Below are 11,140 nucleotides of genomic sequence, written 5' to 3' on the forward strand. Positions count from 1 at the left end.
ACACATTAACACACACACATTATTAACACACACACATTAACACACACACATTATTAACACACACACACATTAACACACACACATTAACACACACACACACACATTAACACACACATTAACACACACACATTAACACACACATTAACACACACACATTATTAACACACACACATTAACACACACATTAACACACACATTAACACACACACATTATTAACACACACATTATTAACACACACATTATTAACACACACATTATTAACACACACACACACACACATTAACACACACATTAACACACACACATTATTAACACACACATTATTAACACACACATTATTAACACACACACACATTAACACACACACACATTAACACACACACACACATTATTAACACACACACACACACATTAACACACACACATTATTTACACACACACACACATTAACACACACATTAACACACACACATTATTAACACATTATTAACACATTATTAACACACACACATTAACACACACATTAACACACACACAATATTAACACATTATTAACACATTATTAACACATGATTAACACATTATTAACACATTATTAACACACACACATTAACACACACACATTATTAACACACACACACATTAACACACACATTATTAACACACACACATTATTAACACACACACACATTAACACACACATTAACACACACACATTATTAACACACACACACACACATTAACACACACATTATTAACACACACACACACACATTATTAACACACACACACATTAACACACACACATTATTAACACACACACACATTAACACACACATTAACACACACACACATTAACACACTCCTGTTTGGTTCGATGTCTTAACAGTAAACAGTCAACGTACCTGAACCAACACCATCTTTGGCCTTGGTGCCTGAAAAGGGAGAACAACACACGTGTTACCACATTACAATGCTACATTACCCCACCATTATCACGCATCATGTGTTACCACATTACAATGCTACATTACCCCACCATTATCACGCATCATGTGTTACCACATTACAATGCTACATTACCCCACCATTATCACGCATCATGTGTTACCACATTACAATGCTACATTACCCCACCATTATCACGCATCATATGTTACCACATTACAATGCTACATTACCCCACCATTATCACGCATCATGTGTTAACACATTACAATGCTACATTACCCCACCATTATCACGCATCATGTGTTACCACATTGCAATGCTACATTACCCCACCATTATCACGCATCATGTGTTACCACATTACAATGCTACATTACCCCACCATTATCACGCATCATGTGTTACCACATTGCAATGCTACATTACCCCACCATTATCATGCATTGTGTGTTACCACATTACAATGCTACATTACCCCACCATTATCACGCATCATGTGTTAACACATTACAATGCTACATTACCCCACCATTATCACGCATCATGTGTTACCACATTACAATGCTACATTACCCCACCATTATCACGCATCATGTGTTACCACATTGCAATGCTACATTACCCCACCATTATCATGCATTGTGTGTTACCACATTGCAATGCTACATTACCCCACCATTATCACGCATCATATGTTACCACATTACAATGCTACATTACCCCACCATTATCACGCATCATGTGTTACCACATTACAATGCTACATTACCCCACCATTATCACGCATCATATGTTACCACATTACAATGCTACATTACCCCACCATTATCACGCATCATGTGTTAACACATTACAATGCTACATTACCCCACCATTATCACGCATCATGTGTTACCACATTGCAATGCTACATTACCCCACCATTATCACGCATCATGTGTTACCACATTGCAATGCTACATTACCTCACCATTATCATGCATCGTATGTTACCACATTACAATGCTACATTACCCCACCATTATCATGCATCACCACATTAAAATGCGACACTATCCCTCCATTATCATGCATCATGTGTTACCACATTAAAATGCTAAATTCCCCCACCATTATCATGCATCACCACATTAAAATGCTACATTACCCCACCATTATCACGCATCATGTGTTACCACATTACAATGCTACATTACCCCACCATTATCATGCATCACCACATTAAAATGCTACATTATCCCTCCATTATCATGCATCATGTGTTACCACATTAAAATGCTAAATTCCCCCACCATTATCATGCATCACCACATTAAAATGCTACATTACCCCACCATTATCACGCATCATGTGTTACCACATTACAATGCTACATTACCCCACCATTATCATGCATCACCACATTAAAATGCTACATTATCCCTCCATTACCATGCATCATGTGTTACTTCATTCCAAATCCTATGTTTTCATCCATAATGATAATTATCTCAATAGCGTTACCAACACATTCCTCTTTAATACACACACAGTAAACGAGGCATTACCGTATAAACAACGCCTCAGCATACTATATTAGCTGTTTCTGAGAATGCATTATTAGAGGACAAACGTTCAACTTCTACCAGACCATTTACAGGTGAGTGTATAACCACAGCACAGTCTGTTAATCCCAGACGTTGGGAGCTGCACTCTCCGACAGGGTGTATAAAATCGAGCACACCGCCGTGCAATCTCCATAGGAAAACATTGGCAGTAGAATGGCCTTACTGAAGAGCTCAGTGATTTTCAACGTGGCACCGTCATAGGATGCCATCTTTCCAACAAGTCAGTCCGTCAAATTTCTGCTCTGCTAGAGCAGCCCTGGTCAGCTGTAAGCTCTGTTATTGTGAAGTGGAGACATCTAGGAGAAACAACGGCTCAGCCGCAAAGTGGTAGGCCACACAAGCTCACAGAACAGTACCGCCGAGTGTTGAAGCGCATAGCCCATAAAAACCATCTGTCATCAGTTGCAACACTCACTACTGAGTTACAAAATGCTTCTGGGAGCAACGTCAGCACAATAACTGTTCGTTGGGAGCTTCATGAAATGGGTTTCCATGGCCAAGTAGCCGCACACCAAACTTACATCACCATGTGCAATGCCAATCATTGGACTCTGGAGCAGTGGAAACACGTTCTCTGGAGCGAAGAATCACGCTTCTGGCAGTCCAATATACAAACCTGGGTCTGGTAGATTCGAGGAGAACGCTACCTGTCCGAATGCATAGTGCCAACTGTAAAGTTTGGTGGAGGAGGAATAATGGTTTTGGGCTGTTTTTCATAGTTCGGGCTAGAACCCTTAGTTCCAGTGAAGGGAAATCTTACTGCTACAGAATACAATGACCTTCTAGATTATTCTATGCTTCCAACTTTGTGGCAACAGTTTGGGGAAGGCCTTCTCTGTTTCAGCATGACAATGCACCAGTGCACAGAGCAAGGTCCATACAGAAATGGTTTGGCGAGATCTTCACTCGCCTGCACAGAGCCCTGACCCTTTGAAGACTGCGAGCCAGGCCTAATCGCACAACATCAGTGGTCGACCTCACTAATGTTTGTGGTTGAATGAAAGCAAGTCCCCACAGCAATGTTGAATGAAAAGCCTTCCCAGAAAAAGGCTGTCCCAACATCAGAAAGCCTTCCCAATGTTCAGCAATGTTCCGACATCTAGTGAAAAGCCTTCCCAGAAAAGTGGAGGCTGATATAGCAGCAATGTTCCAACATCTAGTGGAAAGCCTTCCCAGAAAAGTGGAGGCTGTTATCGCAACAAAGGGGGGACCAACTCCATATTTTGAAATGAGATGTTTTTGTCCACATACCTTTGGTCATGGAGTGTATCTGTGAGCACATATTTTTAATTTGCCAATATGTATATTTTCCTGTAAATTATATCCATAACCGTATAATTGGTACTTCCATGGAGTGTATCTGAATGAGCACATATTTTTAATTTGCCAATATGTATATTTTCCCTGTAAATTATATCCATATCATAATGCCCTGCGTATAATGTAGACTGCCACTGCCAACCAACTACTTCCATACAGTCATAGTGCAAAATCCACAGTAACCTACAGAATGAACCCATGGTATCCTACAGAATGAAACCCATAGTAGACTACAGAATGAACCCATAGTAACCTACAGAATGAACCCATAGTAACCTGCAGAATGAACCCATAGTAACCTACAGAATGAACCCATAGTAGACTACAGAATGAACCCATAGTAACCTACAGAATGAACCCATAGTAACCTACAGAATGAACCCATAGTAGACTACAGAATGAACCCATAGTAACCTACAGAATGAACCCATAGTAATCCTACAGAATGAACCCATAGTAGACTACAGAATGAACCCATAGTAACCTACAGAATGAACCCATAGTAACTACAGAATGAACCCATAGAATGAACCCATAGTAACCTGCAGAATGAACCCATAGTAACCTACAGAAGAAATGAACAGAATGAACCCATAGTAACCTGCAGAATGAAATAGTAACCCAGAATGAACCCATAACCTACAGAATGAACCCATGGTATCCTACAGAATGAACCCATGGTATCCTACAGAATGAACCCATATTGACCTACAGAATGAACCCATGGTATCCTAGAATAACCCTGCAGAATGAACCCATAGTAACCTGCAGAATGAACCCATAGTAACCTGCAGAATGAACCCATAGTAACCTACAGAATGAACCCATAGTAACCTACAGAATGAACCCATACCTACAGAATGAACCCTAACAGAATGAACCCATAGTAACCTACAGAATAACCTGCAGAATGAACCCATACAGAAGTAACCTACAGAATGAACCCATAGTAACCTACAGAATGAACCCATAGTAACCTGCAGAATGAACCCTACAGAATGAACCCATAGTAACCTACAGAATGAACCCATAGTAACCTACAGAATAACCCATATTGACCTACAGAATGAACCCATAGTAACCTACAGAATGAACCCATAGTAACCTACAGAATGAACAGAATGAACCCATAGTAACCTACAGAATAACCCATAGTAACCTACAGAATGAACCCATAGTAACCAGAATGCAGAATGAACCCATAGTAACCTACAGAATGAACCCATAGTAACCTACAGAATGAACCCATAGTAACCTACAGAATGAACCCACCTAGTAGCCTACAGAATGAAACCATAGTAGACATAGTACAGAATGAAATAGTAACCCATAGTACAGAATGAACCTACAGAATGAACCCATAGTAGACTACAGAATGAACCAATAACCTACAGAATGAACCCACAGTAACCTACAGAATGAACCCATAGTAACCTACAGAATGAACCCACAGAATAGTCAGAATGCAGTCTAGACTAGAGAATGAACCAATAGTAACCTAGAGAATGAACCAATAGTAGCCTAGAGAATGAACCCACAGTAGTCTAGACTAGAGAATGAACCAATAGACTAGAGAATGAACCATAGTAGCCTAACCTAGAGAATGAACCAATAGTAGCCTGCAGTAGACTAGAGAATGAACCAATAGTAGCCTAGAGAATGAACCCACAGTAGTCTGCAGTAGACTAGAGAATGAACCAATAGTAGCCTAGAGAATGAACCCTAGAGAATGAACCAGTAGTCTGCAGTAGACTAGAGAATGAACCAATAGTAGCCTAGAGAATGAACCAATAGTAGTCTAGAGAATGAACCAATAGTAGCCTAGAGAATGAACCAATAGTAGTCTGCACCAATAGTAGATGAACCCATAGTAACCTAGAGAATGAACCAATAGTAGTCTGCAGTAGACTAGAGAATGAACCAATAGTAGTCTGCAGAAGTACAGAAGACTAGAGAATGAACCAATAGTAGTCTGCAGAAGAACCCATAGACTAGAGAATGAACCCATAGTAGTCTGCAGAACCCATAGACCTAGAGAATGAACCAATAGTAGTCTGCAGTAGCCTAGAGAATGAACCAATAGTAGTCTGCAGTAGTAGCCTACAGAATGAACCCATAGTAGCAGTAGACTAGAGAATGAACCAATAGTAGTCTGCAGTAGACTAGAGAATGAACCAATAGTAGTCTGCAGTAGCCTAGAGAATGAACCAATAGTAGTCTGCAGTAGACTAGAGAATGAACCAATAGTAGTCTGCAGTAGACTAGAGAATGAACCAATAGTAGTCTGCAGTAGACTAGAGAATGAACCAATAGTAGTCTGCAGTAGCCTAGAGAATGAACCCATAGTAGTCTGCAGTAGACTGAACCAATAGTAGCCTAGAGAATGAACCAATAGAACCAATAGTAGCCTAGAGAATGAACCAATAGTAGCCTAGAGAATGAACCAATAGTAGCCTAGAGAATGAACCAATAGTAGACTAGAGAATGAACCAATAGTAGTCTGCAGTAGCCTAGAGAATGAACCAATAGTAGACTAGAGAATGAACCAATAGTAGTCTGCAGTAGCCTAGAGAATGAACCAATAGTAGCCTAGAGAATTAACCAATAGTAGCCTAGAGAATGAACCAATAGTAGCCTAGAGAATGAACCCATAGTAGTCTGCAGTAGCCTAGAGAATGAACCAATAGTAGCCTAGAGAATTAACCAATAGTAGTCTGCAGTAGACTAGAGAATGAACCCATAGTAGTCTGCAGTAGCCTAGAGAATGAACCAATAGTAGTCTGCAGTAGCCTAGAGAATGAACCAATAGTAGTCTGCAGTAGCCTAGAGAATGAACCAATGGTAGCCTAGAGAATGAACCAATAGTAGTCTGCAGTAGCCTAGAGAATGAACCAATAGTAACCTAGAGAATGAACCAATAGTAGCCTAGAGAAGAATGAACCAATAGTAACCTAGTCTGCCTAGAGAATGAACCAATAGTAGCCTAGAGAATGAACCAATAGTAGTCTGCAGTAGACTAGAGAATGAACCAATAGCAGCCTAGAGAATGAACCAATAGTAGTCTGCAGTAACCTAGAGAATGAACCAATAGTAACCTAGAGAATGAACCAATAGTAGCCTAGAGAATGAACCCATAGTAGTCTGCAGTAGACTAGAGAATGAACCAATAGCAGCCTAGAGAATGAACCAATAGTAGTCTGCAGTAGCCTAGAGAATGAACCCATAGTAGTCTGCAGTAGCCTAGAGAATGAACCCATAGTAACCTAGAGAATGAACCAATAGCAGCCTAGAGAATGAACCAATAGCAGCCTAGAGAATGAACCCATAGCAGAGAAAATGCCTTGTTGGCATTGATGGATTAAGATGACAAAAAATACCCACCCATTTTTCAACCAATCAAGGAAAAATACATTATCTTTGGACCTATAGCGTCGCTTTACGAGGCATTCCATATGTCAGCGTTCTCAACGCTCATTGGTTGCTGCATCCATCAAGCAATCTCTGTTGAACACGACTCGCTCGCTTGGCAGGCACTCGTGATATGCATGAAGCCCTGGATATCACAGGGACCGGATAATCCAATTCAGATTGCTTTCGGTCTAACGTTTCTAAAGGTCGGATCTTACCGATAAACATGGCGCCTTCCTTGGTCTTTTCCGCCGCCAGCGCAGCTCCCTCCTTCGTCTTCTCCGCGGCGATCGCCATGCCGTCTTTAGCTTTGGACAACCCTTTCATGAACACATCCATCTCGACCCTGGTCCTGGAGCTCTGGGGAGATGTAAAGAAGCATGAATCACGTCCCATGTAGTCTATTGTATCGGCCTATAGTCGTATACCGTAGTAATGTGGTAGGTATATCTCACTGGTCATCCCCAAAGCCAACAACTTTTTTCCATCTATGTGACATTGCAAAAATCAGAAACTTTCTGTCCAAAAATGATGCAGAAAAATGAACCCATGCTTTTGTTACTTCTAGGTTAGACTATTGCAATGCTCTACTTTCCAGCTACACGGATAAAGCACTAAATAAACTTCAGTTAGTGCTAAATACGGTTGCTAGAATCCCATCTCGAACCAAACATTTTAATATTACTCAAGTGCTAGCCTCGTACTAGTCACATGCTAACGGCTATCCATATCGACTTCAAATGTAGACACTGTCCATGGTCCTGAAACAGAGCATTTTTAATGAATTATTTGGTATGCTCCTGCAGAGAAGGTAATGAGATCCATCACAGCATTGATTGTCAGAATTTTAGCATGTGTTATTATACACAAATATGTGGTACAATTATGTGGTGTTATTAATTACATGGTAATTAATGATTGTTTTGACGGATTGATTGCTCTGCATAGAGACGAACCATGAATTATCATTACTATGTATGTATTATAGGCCCAGCCGTAGTTATTTTACCCTTCATGGTGATGTGATGGATAGCAATTCCCTATTGGTTAGAGCGTTGGACTAGTAACCGGAAGGTTGCAAGTTCAAACCCCCCGAGCTGACAAGGTACAAATCTGTCGTTCTGCCCTTGAACAGGCAGTTTAACCCACTGTTCCAAGGCCGTCAGTTAAATCAAGGTAAAATAAATAAATAAAATGGACTGTGGTTGAGTCATTGACAGAAGTCAAGATGTTAATAGTTTAACTGAACTATAAACACAACATGTAATAATTTCCCCAAATTTTACTGAGGTACAGTTCATGTAAGGAAATCAGTCAATTGAAATAAATTCATTAAGGCCTTAATCTATGGATTTTACATGACCTGGGCAGGGTGCAGCCATTGGTGCGCGTGCCAGGAGATAAGCCCACCCACTTTGGAGTCAGGCCCAGCCAATCAAAATGAGTTTTTCCACTACAAAAGGGCTTTATTACAGACAGAAATTCTCCTCAGTTTCATCCGTTGTCCGGGTGACTGATCTCAGAGTATCCCCCAGGCGGAGAAGCCGGATGTGGAGATACCGCGGTGGCCTGGTTTCATGTGGTCCGCGGTTGTGAGGCAGGTTGAACTCACTGACAAATTCTCTAGAAAGATGTTGAAGGCGACTTAAGGTAGAGAAATTAATGTTACATTTTCTGGCAACAGGTCTGGTGGATATACCTGCAGTCAGCATGCCAGTTGTACGCTGTGGCATTGTGTTGTGTGACAAAACTGCACATTTTAAACTGGCCTTTTATTGTCCCCAGCACAAGGTGCACTTGTGTAATGATCATGCTGTTTAATCATCTTCTTGATATGCCACTTCTGTCAGGTGGATAGATTATCTTGGCAAATGAGGAAATATTCTCTAACAGTGATGTAAATTTGTGCACAGAATGTGACAGAACGTTTTCTGGGATCTTTGACCTCAGCTCATCAAATGTGGGACCAACACGTTGCATGTCACGTTTATGTTCAGTGTAGCTTTCACTGTTTCCCCTTTTCTCTTCAGTTGTTTTCTTTCTAATACCCTAGCTGTCACTTTGTGTCTCGGCTGTCATTTAAAGCGACGACGGAAGAATGGGGACGGATAGAAGCAACGCCCTCCATCCCGTGTCACCATAGGCTGCGATAGCCAAACCCTCCGCCATAGACCAGCAATTATAGTAAATGCATTATTCACTCGAACCGTTTAACACGTTTTTTTTTCTTCTCTCCATCTCCCTACCCTTTTTTTCTCCAATGGCATGAAATATTCAGAGAGAGAGAGAGAGAGAGAGAGAGAGACAACATTTTTCAATGAAATGGTTAAATGTGCACGCGCTCATGAATTATTACTGTGGTAATATTACTCTCAATGGCGACGCGATCTGGGGACAAGCCTACAAGTTGCCTTTGAAATAGCGCGTATCTGATGTACTTGTATCCCATTTAAACAAGCGCATTACCTGTTTTATAGCATAGCCCTACAGGGTAGCCTAGTGGTTAGAGCGTTGGACTAGTAACCGGAAGGTTGTGAGTTCAAACCCCCGAGCTGACAAGGTACAAATCTGTCGTTTTGCCCCTGAACAGGCAGTTAACCCACTGTTCCCAGGCCGTCATTGAAAATAAGAATATGTTCTTAACTGACTAACCTGGTTAAATAAAGGTAAAAAAAAAACTATATCTGGGGGAAGGGGAAAAAACTTGATGCACGATATTTTCTCATCACGGTCACCAAGGAGAAAATATATTTTGTCAATAAATATGTATATGTCTACAGGGTAGAATTCGACATAAAAAAAATGGATTAAAATAAAATCTAATACACGATTTAAATCAATAATTTCGATGTGTTCATATTATAATACTTATTAGGCTACTATACCTTATAGAGAACGGTCATTCAAGGAAATTATGTGTCGAGTACAATTTTCTCATCAAATGCAACAATTACTCTTTCTGCCTTTCATTAAACGGATTGAATTCAACGTGTTGGTTATCTTTAATTTACATATTTTTACACTTCTCAGTTACATCACACACATATTTGTAGCCTCGTAGTCTTATTTTTCTCTCTATCCCTATAACAACGTCCTATAACAACGTCCTATAACAACGTCCTGTTAAAATGTCGATATGTTTTCCATACAACCTCTAACCCGTTGTTTCTTTCTATGGACGCCAGACACAAATATCACAGAAAACATAATTTAAAAAATCCTCTTACCTTTTTACAAATATGACTTGTTTCCACAAGGTTTCACTGCCCAGCTGATTCAAATATCGCCTGAACGGGAGCTGCTATCACAGACTGATCGCTAGGTAGGAGGGTTTTCCTCGGGATACTCTCTGTCGACCAATAGGGAGCGGCCGACCACGTAGCCCCCTTTTCATTGATCATTCCAACAGTACCAGCTAGGCTTTCTGTCTAACAGTTAACAGCTACGTGTCCTGGATGCTCGGACTGACGGGCATAATGGGAAAATAAGCTTAGCTTTAATTCAAGAGAGCTCACCGTCTAGACCTACCCTATTTTCTGCTCGATTTTAGTCTCTTTTTCACTACCACCATTGTGGAGGACTTATAAAGCCCGTATCTCCGCCATTTCCCCCTTCCCAGTCCATTGCCATAGGCTACACTATGTACACTATGTAATGATGCTGATGGAAGAACGTGTATACAACAGCTAGATGAATCATTTGAATAGTAATTCGCTCTGATAAGTTTTACCAAATGAAGGACAGAGTAAAAACAATTTAGAACACACAAAATCATCGGTATCATCATCATCATCATCACCACTACTGTCTTCATTATCAAGACCATCATCATCATCATCATCATCATCATCAT

The 11,140-nt window shown here is 40.5% G+C and overlaps 1 protein-coding gene across 2 annotated transcripts in view; it reads right to left on the reverse strand.

The window, feature by feature from the left end:
- Nucleotides 1-10,670, reverse strand: part of sncb (synuclein, beta) — a 60,793-nt gene extending 50,123 nt beyond the window's left edge. For both annotated transcript variants that reach the window (XM_046324849.1, XM_046324848.1), the window contains exons 1-3: nucleotides 10,515-10,670; nucleotides 7,506-7,647; nucleotides 907-936 (exon numbers count right to left, since the gene is read on the reverse strand). In XM_046324849.1, the coding sequence (XP_046180805.1) occupies nucleotides 907-936; nucleotides 7,506-7,626 (151 nt within the window). In that variant the 5' untranslated portion in view covers nucleotides 7,627-7,647; nucleotides 10,515-10,670. The remainder of the gene's footprint in view (nucleotides 1-906; nucleotides 937-7,505; nucleotides 7,648-10,514) is intronic.
- Between the last annotated feature and the right edge of the window lie 470 nt (nucleotides 10,671-11,140).

This window comes from Oncorhynchus gorbuscha, linkage group LG23 (assembly GCF_021184085.1).
Source record: "Oncorhynchus gorbuscha isolate QuinsamMale2020 ecotype Even-year linkage group LG23, OgorEven_v1.0, whole genome shotgun sequence".
Taxonomy (NCBI): domain Eukaryota; kingdom Metazoa; phylum Chordata; class Actinopteri; order Salmoniformes; family Salmonidae; genus Oncorhynchus; species Oncorhynchus gorbuscha.